The sequence below is a fragment of the Pelobates fuscus genome, chromosome 2 (genome assembly GCF_036172605.1).
Source record: "Pelobates fuscus isolate aPelFus1 chromosome 2, aPelFus1.pri, whole genome shotgun sequence".
Taxonomy (NCBI): Eukaryota; Metazoa; Chordata; class Amphibia; order Anura; family Pelobatidae; genus Pelobates; species Pelobates fuscus.
In genome coordinates this window covers 95,023,080-95,042,662 of record NC_086318.1, presented here as the reverse complement: position 1 = coordinate 95,042,662, position 19,583 = coordinate 95,023,080, and the positions used below count along the sequence as shown (strand labels likewise).

General features: G+C 39.1%; 1 protein-coding gene across 2 annotated transcripts in view; it reads left to right on the top strand.

The window, feature by feature from the left end:
* Positions 1-18,319, top strand: part of GYG1 (glycogenin 1) — a 53,974-nt gene extending 35,655 nt beyond the window's left edge. The window contains exons 4-8 of one of the 2 annotated variants that reach the window (XM_063442479.1): positions 2,298-2,460; positions 7,134-7,260; positions 11,512-11,731; positions 16,398-16,448; positions 16,688-18,319. In XM_063442479.1, the coding sequence (XP_063298549.1) occupies positions 2,298-2,460; positions 7,134-7,260; positions 11,512-11,731; positions 16,398-16,448; positions 16,688-16,849 (723 nt within the window). In that variant the 3' untranslated portion in view covers positions 16,850-18,319. The remainder of the gene's footprint in view (positions 1-2,297; positions 2,461-7,133; positions 7,261-11,511; positions 11,732-16,397; positions 16,449-16,687) is intronic. The other variant, XM_063442480.1, reaches the window with a different exon arrangement.
* The last annotated feature ends 1,264 nt before the right edge of the window (positions 18,320-19,583 follow it).

The following is a 19,583-nucleotide window of genomic DNA, read 5'->3' as shown; positions in this document are numbered from 1 at the left end:
ATCCAAACTGATGACAAAGAGCAGGGGTGACAAAGGACACCCCTGTCTAGTGCCATTTTATATATGAAAGAAAAACAAGTTACTTGCGCTCTCTCCTTTATCCCTATGTATTTTTAGAACAAATGGAGGTCTTTTAGTTACCTCCAATGGCCATGAGAGGATGAGCCCACCTGCCAACATCAAGGCAGACCCCCCTAGGTGGGTCCTAACTTTAACAATTCACCTTGCTTCCTTGAGCCTCTGGCAAAAAATCTCTAATGAGACAGAAAGGGGTATTTTTTATATACACCCCTATACATTATTAACCCTTAATAGGGAACACATGGGATGGGCGGCTGCATTGTAACAAGGCTAAGTAATAAAAAAATGGATACAAATGCAGAAAGAAAAGTTGTGCGCTCACTCCCATCACTACTGGGCGGCTGCAATGACTACAGTACACATCAGCCCCAATATATAGTAAAAACCAAAGAAAAACAAGTTACTTGCGCTCTCTCCTTTATCCCTATGTATTTTTAAAACAAATGGAGGTCTTTTAGTTACCTCCAATGGCCATGAGAGGATGAGCCCACCTGCCAACATCATGGCAGACCCCCCTAGGTGGGTCCTAACTCTAACCATAACCATTTTTAATATCGAATGCTTTGGAAATTATCCCGTTTACCCTTACTTGAGCAGCCGGAGTGGTTTATAGGGCCGGAATCCATGACATCATATGCTGACCTAAACCTAGGTGTTTAAGTGTAAACATTAAGAAGGACCGATCAACCCTGTTAAACGCTTTCTCTGCATCTGTTGAGACCAAGAAGGAGGGCGAAGATTGGGTCCGTGCCGCGTGAATCAAATTAAGTGCTTTGACTGTGTTGTCTCTGACCTCTCGTCCCGCAATGAAGCCCACCTGGTCTGGATAAATAAGGCCAGGTAGAAGGGGCTGAATGCGGGGGGACCAATATTTTTGCAAAGAGTTTTAGATCAGCGTTCAACAGGGAGATGTCTGTAGCTGGCACAGCAGGTGGGGTCCTTCCCCTCTTTTGGTAACACCACTACGTGGGCTAGAAGCATATTGGGGTACAACAATCCTTCTTGGATATTGTTGAATAAAGTTAGAAGGTGGGGGTGGGGGGGGGCGAGTGCCAGAAAACATCCTATAATATTTTGCCGTATATCAGTCGGGACCAGGACTTTTCCCTAATTTGGCCAGTTTAATGGTGAGTCAGTTAGTCCCTCGTGATCTCTTCCTCCAGGGCGGCAATAGATTGGGTATCCAGTTTGGTTGTCAAATAACAGGCAATGTATTTCTTCTGTTGAGTGAAGAAGTTCATGCCACCATGATCCGATAGTGGTGTTTGAGGGTAAGCAGTACAGTGAAGAGTAGTATTGTCGAAAGACCTCTGCGATGGTCGTGGGTGTAAGAAATGCTTGCCCTGCATGCAAGATCTTTTTAACATGGCTTTGTAGCCTACATGCTTGTAGTGCTCTCTCTAGCATCCTTCCACTCTTACCATATTCATAGAAGGCTTTTTTAGTGAGACAAAACTGGAATTGGATTTTCAATGTCAAGCAAGAGTTGAGTTTCGCCCTGGTCATTAAGAGTTGTTTGTATATATCTTCGTTTGGAGTAGTTCTGTGTTGAGTTTCCAATTCAGTTAGCTGGTTAACTAAATGTGCGATTTCCTGAGACCGCATTTTTTTTCAGTCAGGTTAGCATTTATTAAGAAGCCTTCTAATGACACATTTGTGTGCTTCCCAAATGGTTGAAGGCATAGCCTCTGGGATTTTATTGGTGAGGAAAAAGTATTCCATAGTAGATCAAACATCCGCCTGTATCAATGGATCATCTAAGAGGGATTCATTTTACTTTTCTTGTAATGTTATCCCTAAATCAAGCCCCATTTAATGTATAAGTGGCTTGTGGCTCCTTATTCCAAAATACACATCTGTATTTGATCTTATCTGACACTTGCCTGCCCAGCCCCCCAATTTATGCAAATCCTTCTGTATTTCCCTTGTGTGAGTGTTCAATCTAGAGGTATGTTAAGCCATCCTGCCTTAGATTCCTTCAATTATGACTTTCAAGTGTTTGCACAACATGTTCTTAGAGGTGGAAGGAGAACACCCTACATTGGACTATTCATTGAACTTGAAATGGGTAATTGTCTTGTCGTTTTTCCTTAATTTCCAATTTATAGAATAATCAGCAGTGCCAGAGTAATTCTGGTGAATTCTGACTGCACTGTAAAATGTCAGAAATAACTTTTTTGAAATGGTTTACACTTTATCCATTTTAAACTCTGCAGGTTTTATCAAATGTTGATGAGCTGTTTGACAGGGAAGAGCTGTCAGCAGCACCAGACCCGGGGTGGCCCGATTGCTTCAACTCAGGAGTGTTTGTTTACCAACCATCTTTAAAGACCTACAGTGACCTGTTACACCTAGTTACAGAAAAGGGCAGCTTTGACGGTAAGTGAAACCGCTTGAAAGCTTATTATTTCTCACATACGAGGCGTTCCAAACTAAAGAAGAAATCCCAAATTATCCGGCACTTTTTTTTTTATTTAAGCATGTCTGGTTCAGAATGGTTGTTAGAGAAAATGTCCAAAAATACTGCTCATTGAAATGGGTCTATCTATAGTTACTTTAAATTACTTAATGTTTGCATGTTTTTAATTTATTATTTTAATATAGTGGAATAGTTTTAGAGACTTTAAGCAATATAACTGGGACTTTTATTTGGGCTATTTGGGCAAACTGTTAACTTACACTTGTTAAAGGTACTCTAGATTGATTAGGACCTTCATCAAACAAGGTTAAAGTCTAGAGGAGATGAAGTATAAAAACACAACAAGAAGGGCATGAAAGTGGTTGGCAACTAAGCAACAAGGTGGTAAAGTAGTTGAACTGGAAGTTGACGGTGAAGTGTGGCCATTTAAGAGAACAAGAGACAGGTTTGTGAAATAGAAGGTACTCTGGGAGGCCATACGCTTTTCTGATGGTTTTTGATGGACTTTTTAAATAATTGAAGACTAGGGGAGAGCCTGATGGGGATAGGCACACTGTTCCAAAGGAAAGGAGACGCACGCGAGAAGTCTTGCAAGTGCGAATTGGCAGTAATGGTGCGAGCAGCGGACAGAAGATCACTGGCAGAGCGGAGAGACCTAGAGGGGCTATACCTAAGAATTAGGGAAGAATTGTAACGGGCTAGAGTTGTTTAGAGCTTTATAGGTAAGGGTTAGTATTTTTGAATTGACACCTGTAGGATAGAGGAAGCCAATATAAGGACTGACAGAGGGGCGATGTGTGAGAGGAGCAACCATGATAAAATCAGCCTGGCGGCAGCATTCAATATAGAGAGTAACAGGGCAACACGGTTTCTGGGGAGACCAAGTAGGAGAATTTTGCAGTAATCGATGCGCAAAATCACTGGAGCCTAAACAAGAAAGAGGAAAACGTGGGCTATGGTTTTAAGGTGGAATCAGCAGGAAATGGCAACAGACTGGATTTGAGGCATAAAAGTGAGGCCAGAATAAAAGATAACGGCAAGCTTGCAAGGATGGGCTGAGGTGGGTACCATCATCTTGTAGGAAGAGCAAAAGAGAAGGATCAGTATTTTAAGGAGGAAAAATAAGAAGTTCTGTTTTAGAGAGATTGGGTTTCAGAAAGCAGTAGGACATCCAATCAGAGATGGAAAAAAGGCAAGCCGGCAGGCGGCGGCGCGTTCTAGGAGAGTGTGGGGGTGGGGGGGAGATCAAGAGAGATTACTGTCTGCCAGTGACATGCAGATGGAGGCAGAATCCAAAGGAATATATAAGTTGCCAAGAGAGACCGTGTAAAGAGAAAACAAAAGGGGACCAAGAATTGAGGGACCAGGGTTTTGAGAGAAATCTCCAGCTGCCAGGAGCAGAAGGATAGAATGGGGGAGAAGGTGGGAGTAAGATTTAAATGTTTGGGGTGAGAGTTTGTATGTGATGGCTTTGGATGGAGCTGGTAGAGAAAAGGTGGATATGTTTGGGGAAATGGCCTGGAGTGGGGAGGAAAATTAAAGCAGGGGCAATAAAGATTGTGTCAGCAGGAACCAGTAAGCAGAAAGAGAGATTTTAGAAATGACAGAAGTGAGGGTAAAAATGAAAAATAGAAGGGAGAACATTATTAGGAGAATAGAGAGTTTATATTACAGATGTGAAGATTGGATGGGAGAATTGGTACCATAAGAGAGAGTGGAGGATTGAAGGGTTAAAAGGCATAAACTATGTATGCAACTATAAATCATGAAATCACATTACTGTATGACAGATTGGGAATAGGACAGGGTCACTTTAAATTGCATTTATACTGATGGCTATACTTAACATCTGTATTGCTGGCTCATCACCCTGCTTTCTGCTCAAGTCTCCATATGTAATCATCCAGTTTAACTGGTAAACTCAGGCACCCCCCCCCCTTTCCCCCGCGCCATCCCCGCCCTGCCTTCTAAATACACACACACACATTCACTGACAGATACACATACACTAGCTAACAGAAACACACACTCACACTAACAGGCAAACACACACACACACACACACACACACACTCACACTAACAGGCAAACACACACACACTCACTAACAAACACACACACACACACACACTCACTAACAGACACACACACTCACACTAACAGGCAAACACACACACACACACTCACTAACAGACACACACACACTCACTAACAGACACACACACTCACACTAACAGGCAAACACACACACACACACACACACACACACACTCACTAACAGACACACACACACTCACTAACACACACTTACTCAGTAGCAGACACACACACACAGACACACTAACAGACACACACACTAACAGACTGACACACACTCACTCACATTAACACATTTTTTTTTTAAACCTCCCCCCAGCTTCCTTACCTTTGGGAATGCTGGGGTGGGGGGTTCCCTCTTTCCCTGGGGGTCCAGTGGCTGTTGGGCGGCGCTGGCTGCTGGGCGGGCGGCTGACGAGGGATATGACGTCATCTTCCGGCTCCCAGCCTCACTCTGCGGGCGGCACGCGAAGGAGCTGAGCAGACCGCTCAGAGGAAGTGCTCCCTCGTCAGCCGCCCGCCCAGCATGTCAGTTAGCCACAAGGCATTTGCCCTGTGCATTTGGGGGCAGCGTTTTTTGCCGCCCCCTGGAAAATGCCGCCCAAGGCAAATGCCTTGTTAGCCTTGCGGCTAAAACGTCCCTGCCCTACTGTATACTAAAGGTGTTTAGTATAAAGACTGAAAAAGAAAACTCAGAAGTAATGTTGTGGTTTTTGTAAGGCCTAATTTTTCATGATATCCACACATTTGCAGGATTTTTAACTAAATTGAGAATTAAAAATGAATTTCAAATTTTAAGACTAAAATATCCAAACTGAAATTTTTTTTAAGCCACCCATGATTCCAGTTCAGCTACGTTCAACTTCATTTGAAAATCACTTCGAATTCACTTTGAATTCTCAGTTTAGTAAATAACCCTATTAATCTGACAAGTACAATCCTTGCCAGGGATTCCAGAAGAGCTACTTGTTGACATTGTCTGCGTGGAACTGTTGCGTCAACATGTTTGTTATTTGCAAATCAGTGGCATAAAGTAAGGCGTTATGAGACTAGCGCTGTGCTAAAAATGTCTGTCTAGTCACAGATAATTAAAATGTAGTCTACATGATTATGGCTCCCTGTGACAGTACACCTGTTTGTACAGTTTTGCCAAATGTATTTAAGCTGTGACTTGCTTAGGGTGTAAATGTAGGAGTAAGATCCTGAATTGTGTTGTGTCCAGGATCATTTAATATTCCATGTGTCAGTCACCAGAAGTTCATTCGCCGGGAATTGTGGAGAATTGTATAACCATATTTGAAAAATAACCTAATCCAGCTGGATTTCTAGCATGGCTATTTGGGCTTAAAAGTTGATATTCCTTTTTCAATTTTTGAGAATTCCCAGTTTAGTGAGTTAAGACCTGAGTTTGCCTACCCACTTTGCACTGTACCAACTTTTATAGCTAAGGGTTCCAAGTCTGAACTTTAACCAAGGACACTCCTGTCCTTGCCTTTCAAAGCCTTCTGTTTTCTTTAATTCTTCAGGATTATTTTTAAGGTTTTCTTTTAGTTGTTTTTTTTTTTCCGTTTGGTTTATTTTTAATTATGATATATATATTTTTTTACTGATAAAGATCAAGATCTCTAGTTGATGAGGGCATGTTATTTTTTTTTTTTTTTTTTTTTTTACAGGGAGGCAGTATGTAACAACAATTTTATTTAACAAAAAATAAGGGGAAGGTATTAAGGAATAGGTGGCCGGGGATAAGGGTTAGAGGTAAAAAGCTTGGGAACACTTAAGCCCTAGCTGTATCGGACTAGAGGACTTGAAAATCCACTGGATATCCAGTGTAATCTTTGGGTATTGAGGTTTTGGAACCTACTAACCCAAACTGTATGTTTGTGTACACATGTGCTTGTGTGTGTGTTTTATTCACAGAACCCACCCCATGGTTATACTTGTTAACATGGTTTTAATTTTTTTTTTTTTATCTCTTACTTGGTGTGTACTAGATGCGTGAGAAGTGCCCCATAGGTTTTTTATTTTTAATGTAATGTTTGTGGCTGTGGATAGTGACAGTGTTTTTGCTGCTATACTAGGCTACTTTTACAGTATTTTGTCATCCCACGAACACAACACTCACTTTCTGATGTATTCTTACAAATTCATCAACTCACTTCGATCTCAGTGAACTAACTGAGAAAATGATGCAGAAAACCAGTGACAACTTTGTATTTGACAGTCAGTCTGGATGTAAACATTATTTCATACTGTACACCTGTTAAATACATATTGCAAAGGCTGTCTGCTTAACATGGTAGTCTGCGATTGAGTCTGTACAGCCCATTATTCTTTCTTAGGCGAAACCATAGATCTACTGAAAGACTTGAAGGTTGGTCCCTGTTAACATCCCAGTCCATATAACATTTCTTGTTGGATAAATCTGGAAATTATTCTTCTAGTTAGAACTGGTGTCCTAAGAGATCTTATCTCCCTCCCAGTATGCAAACAAGTTTCAATTTACTTGACCGTATAATTATGAATTTATTTTCAGGTGGGGACCAAGGTTTGCTCAACACATTTTTCAGTAGTTGGGCAACGAAAGATATCCACAAGCATCTACCGTTTGTTTACAACTTGAGCAGTATTTCCATATACTCCTACCTCCCAGCTTTTAAAGCGTAAGTAATTGGTTATAATATGTTCAGTTTTTGAGCAATAACATGTTGTCCTGCAATTGTCACCCCACTCAGACATAAAATGTAATAGAATGTACAGAGCATCTCCAGTCATGAGTCCAGTCACATGAAAATTCCATTCACTCTCACAGCAACATCAAGTTACTAGGACCTCATTGCAACTGCTAATCTGAGCGCCACGAAGGTTGGCTGCTGATCAACTTGTGGTAATGTCATTCATGTTTATATATAGAGGGCTTTCATGGCTCTTTGCTGCAACTGTGGGTCAAAAGTGGACAGACTGACATGTGAAGCAGCAATCAATTTGCTACGAGTTACATGAATAAGTTATTATACGGGTCAGTCTTCTATTGTTAGCAGGCTTACGATGCAAATGGAATAAATAATACAATTACCAACTCCTAAAGGTACTATTACAATGTTATAGAAGCATCAGTCTTTTTTTTTTTTTTTTTTTTTTTTTTTTTAACAAAAAACTATTAAGGAATAATTAGAATTCTTATATTTAGATGAGTTATTCAGAGTTGTTTTAAAGGTTGTTTTTTTTTTTCAATTTAGTTTTTTTCAGTGAGGAAAAGGTGAAAATAACATGGGCATTGTATGGCAATGCTGGTGTGGGAAGTATTACAATATTTTATTTTGCTGTTTACTTTTTGTTTGTTTAGAACTGGCACAGATGGATGAGGCTACTCCATGCCTAAGTTTAATATATCTAGAGTTATGGATGGTATCCCGTAGCAATTTATTTAAGGGGTTTCATATTAGTGAAAAGGGGAATGGGTATCTTCTTTGCACTAAAACTGTCTGCTGCAACATGGTTTAAATGGAAGCAAATGGGTACATGAGCTAACCTAATCTGTTATGTTACCCATACCCTGATGCCAGTAGGCTGTGGCAGTAGGATGGTTAATAGGGCCCCCTCGTTCTTCATAAGGGTATTAGCCACCACATTACTATTAACAACCTGATTTCAAAGCAGTAAGTTTCCTACATGATCTAAAGGAACACTATGGTATTGTGTTTACAGACTTGTCGTCCTAATGCTGGGGTGTTCTCTTAGTTTAAGGCCCACCCCTCAATCTAAATAAAAATTGGAAAAAAGGGTTTCAATCATCATAATTTTTATTTTTTTATTTTTTTTAGAGCTCAATACACGTCCAGCGATTATGGTTTGAGACCAATCACCAATTTTGATACACGGCTATATTTTCATACTTTCCACAATCAACTGAACACTCACTTTAAACTTTGGGGTTGCTTGCTGATTTTGACAGACCTTCCATTTTTTTTTCATTAATCTATTCCATCCAGGTGCAAAATTATTTTAACCTGGTCGCATTTGCATAATTCTGGCCTCAAACAAATCTAAATTAGTGTAACCTAAGACCTTTGCTTCTGTTATTCATAATCATTTGGGGTCCTGTTTGATTTACCGTGGCTGTGAAAACCTGAAGCAAATGTGTTGCATGTGTCTGGTCCTCTTTAAACCATTTCATGGACCCTTAAGTGCATTATTCTTGTTGAATTGACACCGGCTCCTTGGCTGGTATTCTAATCTTGACATCTGGTTTGCCTGACACAGCTCATGTCGTGATTTAATGATTTGACTTCCCCTTATCAGCTTGTTATCTTTTAGGTCCTGATACTTGCTAAGTGTTAAGTCTGGCCACTCTTAAGGTCCATTAATACACCTAGCTATCTTTTTACACTGTGCCTCTGGTAGGTCTCTGACTCAGAATCCTTACAGTTTCCTTACACTTTGTTTATAAGAAACTCTTTTCACTTGTCACCTGCTTGAACATCTGATTTAGTAATGGATAAATGGTTTGTGCACGTTTCACGCTTTTCTCAACACCTGTACAGTTTTCTTTTTTAATGCTTGTCTCCTGACAGTCATTGCTAAGTTCTGGTTATTAAAGGACCACTATAGTGCCAGGAAAACATACTCGTTTTCCTGGCACTATAGTGCCCTGAGGGTGCCCCCACCCTCAGGGACCCCTCCCACCGGGCTCTGGGGAGAGTAAAGGGTTAAAACTTACCTTTATTCCAGCGCCGGGCGGGGAGCTCTCCTCCTCCTCTCCGCCTCCAATCCTCCCTTTCGGCTGAATGCGCATGCGCGGCAAGAGCTGCGCGCGCATTCAGCCAGTCTCATAGGAAAGCATTTACAATGCTTTCCTATGGACGCTTGCATGCTGTCACTGTGATTTTCACAGTGAGAATCACGCAAGCGCCTCTAGCGGCTGTCAGTGAGACAGCCACTAGAGGATTTGGAGGCTGGATTAACCCTATTATAAACATAGCAGTTTCTCTGAAACTGCTATGTTTATTAAAAAAAAGGGTTAATCCTAGAGGGACCTGGCACCCAGACCACTTCATTAAGCTGAAGGGGTCTGGGTGCCTATAGTGGTTTAAGGGCCTTCCTCATATGTGTATCTAACTTGTCTTAAATAAATTATAATTAAGTTTAGTTTTTGAAATGTATTTTACAATTCAAGTCTTGGTAAATAACACCTTCATGTTGTGTTTTGCTGAGTCTTGCGTTCATTGCTTACATTGATAGGTTACATGGTGTCCGGTATTTTGACTGTCTGACCTAAAGTATGGTATTGCACTAATAATGAGTCTTGTAGGTCTAGCTGACTATTATTGGGTTACATCATCCATGTACATTTTGCCAAGCACTTTCTGTATTCATACCTGTCAATTCCCAACAGCTTGAGGTGAATATTTGATAACACTCACCTTAGCATGACCACACAGAACTCCTGTTAATGTTCTGAGTTGGTATTTAAACCGCTCACTAAATGGGGAAAAATACACCAGAACTGCATGAGAGCATACCTGTTGTGTGTGTGCGTGTGTATACGCACACACTCTGCCTTACAGCCCTACAATGCAGGCTTTGTAAATACAGATTTAAACTTGAATTATCATAAAAACTGACTATTTGGGGCTATCTAGTAAATGGTGAACTGTCAAAAAGCAGGTTGTGTAATAATTAAAGATGAATGGTGTATTTTAGACTGATGGCATGTCATGGGAAAGTTCTTGATATAGTGACGTGCCACATGACAGATTTTGATGTTGTTAATATTTTATGTATTCGTAAAGATTTCTTCATCTTTTTTGGGGTGTGACCAGGGGCGGGAAATTTTAGGCTATTTACTAATAACAATTTAAACGACTAAAATGTAATTTAGGAAAAGAACAGTATATCTTGGAAAAGAGACATTAGGATAAAAAGAGGGGCAGAGGGATTTGGGCCCAACATAGGGACTGTCCTTACTAAATAAGGACACCTAGGACATATGAGTGTGCATTGTGCATGCCATGACCATATGGTTTATGGGTACAGTGGTATTTATACAATCTGCAAATATATGTTAATATTTAAATCTACTTTGGATACTTTATACAGCTTCATATACAAGACGTCTCAATACAAGGCACTTATTGTACTACTTCAACAAGTAATGAGCATGTTACAGGCTCCTGTATGTGACTGGTATTATATTTGTCCCCCTGGTAAAGGAATATTATACCATTGGGTTTGTATCAAATAAATAAACACTGCCTTCTAAATGGGTTATGTGCATTTTATAGGAATTGGTGTGCTTGGACTTGGTAGGGGATAGTAGACTTGTTAACTGCTATAAAACGCTTGTTGATTTGTTATACATTTTTCTAAACTATAGCTAGCTTCTATGATATACTGTGTTGGTTCCTTCCTGCATATAAAGGGACCAGTAATCCATTGCCAGTAGCTGGAATGTGCTGTGTAGCCGCTAATGAATGAAAGACTTTGTGATATACTGATAACATTGGCAACAGAACAGATGCTCTACTCTGCAAGCCTGGCGATAGTCCAGGGTTCATTTGACAGGAGTGGTGTTCCACGCTGCACAAAGTCTAAAATCATGGTCCACTTGAGAATGTTGAGTTGTAGGAATATGTTTTCCAGCTGTTCTATTTAGACTTTCATTTTTGCAATCCACCACAAATTTCTGTCTAGTAAATAAACATTTATGGTGGCCATTTTGAGGGAGAGGTATCTTTACACACCTAATTTAAAAATGAGTGCCTAACTGTCAATAGTTACAGCAGTAGATACAGTTTGTGTTTAATAGCAAAAAATCATTCACCTGGCTTCTGAAATTTGCTGTTTATTTTGTCTATTTATGTTAATAAAAAAAAAAAAAAACTTAATTCTTCTCAAATGTGTTCTCTGTTCAGGTTTGGAGGTAACGCTAAGGTGGTCCACTTCTTGGGTAAAGTAAAGCCGTGGCATTATACATACGACTGCAAAACCAAGACTGTGAAAAGTAGCTCGCATGACCAAACACAAACTGAACCAGAATTCCTTTCCCTCTGGTGGAATATCTACTCCACTCGAGTCTTGCCGTTACTTACAGAGAGTGGAATGGTTAAAGATACTGCAGCAGGCCTGAAAGCGGTATGTATGTGGTCCAGGTGTTATCATCACATAGGTTAATTAAGAAAAAGTGCTTCCCTTCTATTGAAGTGCACCTTGCTAGCAAATATGGCCTAGTTGTACTTCTTATTACAATCTTCTATATGTTGTGCCAGTAAAATTGCTAAAATGTATTTGAAAGTTCAGTTTATTGCTCTTTTTATGGTATAGAGCAGGGGTGCCCAAAAGGTAGATCCCCCAGATGTTTTAAAACTACAGCTTCCATGATACTTTGTCATTCTAAAGCATTCTAAAGGCTGCAAAGCTTCATGGGAGTTGTAGTTCTACATCTTGGAATCTACCTTTTAGGCACCCTTGGTATAGAGAAATAGTACTTGCAGGTCATGTGCACCACTATGAGCAGTTCCATGATGCTAACTGCCGTATCCCATAATGCAATGTGCACAGCTTTGCACTATGCATTTTGGGACTATATACATATCTCTAGCTGAGACCAGGAAGCACATGTGATATATACAAGTATGTCCAATTTTTTCTTATGCACGGTATAGATTTAATTTTCTGTTAAATAAAATCTGTTTAGCTGTGTCACTTGCAGAGTGCCCTTAGTTTCAAGTTTGATGCTTAAAGCAGCACTTTCTTTTTTTTTTTTTTTCTTCCTTTCCGTTTTCCTTTTCTAAAACCTTTTTGTACTTTAAAGATTATACTAACCACTTGTCCTTTCTATATCTATTATCGGATCTTCCTTGCGCTGGATTTCAGTATCTGGGAGCTGCCATGATATTCTCCTGTGTCCATGATATTTGTAGTTTATGTACAACTAAAAAACTAAACAAAAACCAAGGGGAAACAGAGGGGCAAAAATAATTATTTTAAAGACAAAGCCTAGAAAATGAGAGTGCTGCTTTAAATACTCCTGGTCATGTAGCAAACTACACATCCCATGAATACCTGCCAGTTCTTGTTTTTTTTTTTTTTTTTCCACTGGAGCAAGGTTTTGCAGTCCGTTAACAGCAAGAAGGTCTTTTTTAATATCCCTGCCTCGGGCATGCTTTCTCTTTACTGTTTTCTAATTGTGGCTCAACCTTTGACCTTTAATGCTTGGCTAAAATAAATCGGTTCGTGATATAGTAAAAATGTTTAACCATGGCGTGATAGGCTGTGGGGCTATAATAGTACAGTACCAGTATATTTAGTTTTAAGAACAAGTTTTAAAGAGGTTTTAAACATCCCTTTTTATTTCTATCCCCAAATGATTCCATTTGTCTATTTTGTGTCAGTATATTTTGAGTCGGATCACATATCACTGTTCCTCAAGTGGGTGGTATGCATTCACACTGTCAGCCAGTCTCTGATTAGCTATCTAGTATGGAAAGGATAAAGTACCTATATTTATTGATAAATGTATTAATGCTTTAAAGTTGGTACTCTTCTGAAAGAACGAGCAGTACTGGTTGAGTATGCCATATCTTTCAGAAACTGTAAAATAGTTGGATCCAGGTTTTTCAGTCATTTAAATGTTTTGTTGCACCAATCACAAGTTGTGATATTTAAAGTGGAACTGTCTCTCACACCAGCCAACACTATAAGGTGAGGAATGCAATAGAGGTAAGTATAAAGCACATTCCACACTATACCGTGGGGTATGTTATTACATCATCAAGCTCCGGTTGTACTCATGCATCTCCTTAGATATCATATGAGTTCCGGCATTCTTCTTCATAGTGCTATATGCACACAGTTCCATTGTGGTTCATTAAATATTGAATTATATGCTTTGTGTTTTTTTGTTTGTTTTTTTTCAACAAAAAACAACTCTGACAGCTTATCAAATTAGGATTACTGTCATGCACAAAGAATGAGGAGATGGTGAATGCTTAAATTGTACTTTCACACCACCCTTCTACACGTTGAGCTATTCAGAGAAAATATTAGACATGTGCAATTTGTTTCATTCCGAATGTAAATTCGGATGAAATTCAGACATTTGAATTGCTGAAGTGCCGAACCGAACCGCCAAAGTGACGAATTTCGGAAGTGCCGAAGTACTGAAAAGTGTCAAAACAAGAGGGAGGGAAATTTACATGAATGATGACCGGAATCTAACCCTAAACCCACCCCTAACCCTAGATGTGTAAGTGGTTGTGGTGGTTAGGAATAGGGTTAGGAAATTGCCGAAGTCCCGAAGTGCTGAACCAATTTTTTTTTTTACCCATGCACATCCCTAGAAAATATTAGAGGTAGATCACAAAATCTATTTCAATTTATGAAACCACTTCCAAAATGATCCAAGCAATTACATTTAATTCCACCCAAATCAATCAAAATAAGCATTCAAAATAGATAACTAATCAAAAGTAAAATAAATAAGAACCAGCGGAAACCCATATCATTCGATAACAAGCAGATGGCCAGCAATATGGGACCTCTTTCTTGTAAATGATGGGTGATGATGAGCTCATCGTTTTTCTCCTCTGAGTTGCCAAGAGAGATTATTGATTTACAGAATATGTTAACAGGAAGGATTCTGTTATTTCTTTTAATTCCCAGGTATGTACTGGGGAGGACATACATATATTATGAAACATATACAGTATATTTTATAAACTAAAAAATGAAAATCAGGTGACCAGAGTACCCCCTATGCCTGTAGGGGACCAGCACAGTTATTCCTGTTATCCCCTCACTTGATATCAGGAGTATGAGGAGCTATTAAAGAGGTGGTTTAAGTACTAGAGCTACTACAGCCACTACTATAAATATGGACAATATTGATATTGTTAATGGGGATACTTCTGCTTTCGCTATATCTGAAGAAAGGCCAGACAGCTGCTGATTTGGGGACCGAGTTAAGTGTCTAATCAAACCTTATTTTACTCTTACCAGGCGTAGAGCACCATAATGTCTAGAGTGAGCTGTAGTGGTTGTGGTGCTTAGATTGCCTCTTTACATAATTACCAGGAATCAGCAAATCACATTACCCCAAAGTTTAAAATGCTGTGAAGGAAGAAGGAACGCATCACAACATTTGGAACTGTTGACTGATGCTTTTAAATCATTGGCATGTTTGTTAACACAGAAATAATGCTCTGGATTGAAAATATTCGGACACCGTATAAGAGCTATATGACTGGCTCGTGTTACAGCTTTGACACAGGTATGGATGTGCTCTATTACAACTCTAGTAACCTCTTGACACCAGTCTTTCAGGTAACTAGATCTTGTTTTTGTTTGTGGTCTGGGCTTTATAATTTTTTGTATTGACTGGGAAAATGTTATGGAAGAAGTCCTCTGTACCTACGTATATTGGGAGGAAGTAGGAACAATACAGTGTTTAATAGTTCCATGTGAGAACTATTTGTGAGAGCAGAGGTGGTTGGTGCTATTTGATGTCAGATATCTGAACACCCCCCCACCCCAAAGCACAGTACTTTAGGAAGGGGAGGTGGGGAGATGGTCTATAAATGTATTACACCCTTCTACAGTCGGTTCTTAAAGCATATAACCACTACAGCTTGCTATAGTACCCTGGCCTGGTTCCCCAGTACAGAAAACCGGTTAGCAATAGTTTGCCCCCTTGCCTGCTTTCCCGCAGGGCTCCGAAGCTCCCTGGTGGTCCAGTGACGTACTTTTGGCTTCTGCAAAGCAGTGTCAGTCACCATATATCGGCTGAGAGTGTCAAATGACCACTCTCAGCCCATGACTGACATTCTGTACAATGTAGACAGACACTGGCAGCAGAATTTTTTTTTGTATTCCTTTAAAGGGATGACTAAGGACAATAATACTGAGTCAGTTGTGATGGTTATGGATCTAGCATATTATGTGCATCATCTCATGGTTCTGTGGCAAAATGTTTGAGTGGTTTCACAAAAACATGGGGGCACCCAATCATCTGTAGCCTAGTCCCTTTCTTGACTAACTGTTTAATTTACAATTTTGCAGTAGGAATATCTGTTTCAGCCATATTTGGACAGTACTGATGGGCTTAGAGTTTCACATTTAATTATTACTTTTGAATGTTAATTGCTTTCTATTAACTAATAGAAGGGTGTTCTGTATGTAACCCATGTACCAACTCAAGAAGAATCACTGAATGTAACGGTGCTTCATGAGGATATTGCTTTGGGCATTGAGCTGTTGGTGTTAGGTCGTATAACTTGAAATAGAACGTGCTTAATTCCATACTCTATTCTATTTCTCATTTAGCCACTTGTGGTCAGTACTATAAACCTTCTAATTGTATTGAAAATGCATGTTTTCATGAGTGATCAAAGAGAACGCTACAAAACAAAAAAATGGCTTCTATACAGATGTATTTTGTCTAGACAGCATATATTACACTGAAGTTGTCCGAACGCTTTTCAACTGTTTCACCTTAATGTCAGCAGAATCCATTAACCAACTGACCAGTTTATGTTTATTTAATATCTGAAATACCTTTCCTGTATTGCTTTTTTAAAGCGAATATTTTGCATCAATGTGGCTTGGCTTTCGAGCTGTAATAGTCAATGGTTTGCACATATTGGACTTTAAATTAATAGCCTTGTTTGTATACAAGGCTCGGTGCAGCAGAATATGCATAAGCTGTATTTCATGATAAAATCTAGCATGCAGGTCTCCGGGGCAAAACGTATCTTTCAGTGTAAGTGTTGGCTTTCTCTTAACTGTCTTAAACTGTTCACAGCTATCGGGGTTGGTCTATTCACTGGCTTTCTCTTGTCGCTTCTGTAGAGAGGTATGAAGAACTTAAACCTTGTCATCCCTATGTCCAACTTGCAAATTTCATTGTAGCTTTGTAATTTTTTGCTCTTTTTACTTTGTCCTGCTGGTTCATGTTTTTTTTTTTTAATTTTTATTTATTTTTGTTCTGCTTTGGCTGCTTATTTGCATGGGAGCTATCATTAGTTTCCTCATTTTAAACTACTCCTTGGTCGCTGTGAACTATAACACATGGATTTTCTTTGATTGTTCCAGGAGGAAATTACAGAAGCTGTGGAAAAGTTGTCCATAGCATCTCCTCACGCAACTATATCGTCAGAAGAGCGCAGGGAACGATGGGAACAAGGGCAGGTTGACTACATGGGTGAAGATTCCTATGAAAACATCAGGAAGAAGCTAGATTCTTATCTCCAGTAGAATTCTTCTCATGCACAAGAACTTAAGACACAAGGACCTTTCAAAGAACTGTTTGACATCTAGGATTGTGTTCTACCACATTGTTTACTAAACTGCTAGAAGCTTTACTAAAACTTAAGTTGGTGGGTTTCCACCTCTACCAGTAATACAAATTATGCATTCTCTGTTACAAGCCTGGTTTGTGCCATTTTAGATACTAGCCAAAAGTGTCACTTGACTTTCAGCAATCTGTTTAGTGTTTTTCATGTATTTTAAAACTTAACCAGCACTTAGCTGGTTATTTTAACCCAGACCTCAAGTTAAAGGCCCACCTTGCTTGATCAACTGATGCTATTTTCCATGATCCTCTTTATGGATAATCAAGGCTTTGTATGCAATATAAGTTTGCATATCCAGCAGTGGTACCCACAGAAATTTGCCTTTTCATCCACTCAGGTGCAAACTTGCTTAGAATCAAACTGTTTCTGACCTTACACTCCTGATCCTAATGCTGGACTTATACCAGTTAATTGAAGTGCACTGTAAACACACCTTGGAATGCTCCTTGTTTTGTTCTGTACCGTACCCCAGGAGGCAATTGTAATGCATTGACTGAAGTAACTAATATGGAACTTCGGGAGGAAAATAAAACTGGTCATGTTCAGTATCACTTGCTTGAATTCTATGGCGGTTCAATATGAAGAGATGTTGAAAGATCAAATACTTACACAGGCTGCCTATAAAGTAGGTAACTTAAATATCCGCTCCGTTCATCAGCTTTAACATTCAGTGTGGTGATTATTCTTGTCCACTTTGTAGCTAGAACTTAATTGTAATGAACTGGCAGAAAAAGAAGGTGAAAGATGGCAAAATAAAAATACAAATATTGAGTGTAAATATTTGCAACCGTCTTGCAAATATTAGACCAGATTAAGAAAAAAAAGTTTATTTTAGTATATTGTTAGAAATTTTCCAATATGGGAAAATGTTCCAGCTCTATTTTAGCCAACGTTTTGCAAGATGGTTGTCAAATTAGTTTTTTAGTGAATACAAGCCACTCATAAACACAGAGATAGGAGAGTGGAAGGCCACTGCTACAGTAGCACATTCCTCAAACATTACTGCTGTACTGAATATTTTCAGTTATTTACTAACATGAATTGTCTGGAATTCAAGTTGGATTTCAAATTTTAGGCAAAAAAAAAAAAGCTGAAATAAAAATGTAGTTGGCTTGGATAATATTTCCAATTCAGTTACAATGAATTGCATTTCATGCTTTAGTGAATAACCTTTATCAATTAGGCTGTTAAAATTACTCAAAAGTGCCCTGAATGTTGAAACATTAAAGATGATGTAATAAACAGACTACACATATTCTTCAACTTGCATCATTATTGAAGGGATACACTGTAAACCTGTCTAAATGGTTAATGTCAAAGAGATTTATTTGTAAGCATATTTATCAATAAATATTTGAACATAACATTTTAAGTCCTTCATGTAGCGTCAAGACTCTGCAAAAAATAAAACTTCAATTCAAACAAAAATTTACAAACTGATACACACATGCACTTTTTTATTGTCTTTTCAGTGTATTTAAAATGGTCCTAACGTTAAGACAAAGTAAATTAACTGATACTTACAAAGATCCAATGTAATGTACAATATAAAACAATAAGTGGGAAAATATCATAATGTTGTGGTGAGACTAGCGGTGTTGGATGAATTAAGATTTCTTTCACGATTTTAATTTCCACAGGGAAGCCCTTTTTAAATGGTACCTGGAACACTCTAATGTAATAAATGCATGTATTTAAAATGGTTTTTTTTAAGGGGTTATCCCAGGCACCATGACCACTGCAGTGTTTAAAGTGGTAATGGTGCAAGGACTGTGTATGTGCACAGTCTCTGTAATAAATACTGCACGTATTGAGAAATCTGAAGAAACTGACGGATGTGTAGTAAATCCATCTCTGTCAGTATTATTAGCTAGCTGGTACGAGAGTTCTGGGCTGGCTAATGTTAAATATGCGCATAAAAAACATTCAGTGTCAGCAGGCATTACATAGTGGTGATGGATCTCCAACTCTGGCACTGTCCTCCCCTCTGTGCTGCCCTAACACTTCTCTCCATGATAACCTTCTTGCAGTGAGGAGGAGTGACATCATGGAAGGAGGATCAGGCTAGACCGTAAAAATAAAATATCAAATAGACACAAGCATAACGGAGCTTCAGAATTATAAATATTACCTTTCCACAAAGGAGGAAAACAAAGTAAGTATACGTGTCCTGAAATTCTGCAAGTTACACTGATCAGCCACAACATTATAAAACCACCTGCCGAATATCCTGTAGGTCCTCTTCCTGCTTCCAAAACCGCTCTATTGCACGAAGGCATGGACTCCACAAGAACTCTAGATGTGTCCTGTGGTGTCTGGAACCAAGACAGCATCAGATCCTTTTAAGTCCTGCAGGTTGCAAGGTGGGGCCTCAATGGATTGGATTTGTTGTTTCAGCACATCTCTCAGATGCTCAATTGGATAGAGATCTGGAGAATTTGGTGGCCAAGGCAACAGGTTCAACTCTCTATCATGTTCCTCAAACCATTCCTGAACAAATAACAAGAACAAAATTTCCTTGTTTCATTCGTTGTAATTTTTATTTGTTCATTTGTCTTTCGGATGAATGGCCGAAAACAGGTTTGTCAAAAAACGATTGTCCAAGTCTACTTTGTATAGGGATTAGATGTGAAAAG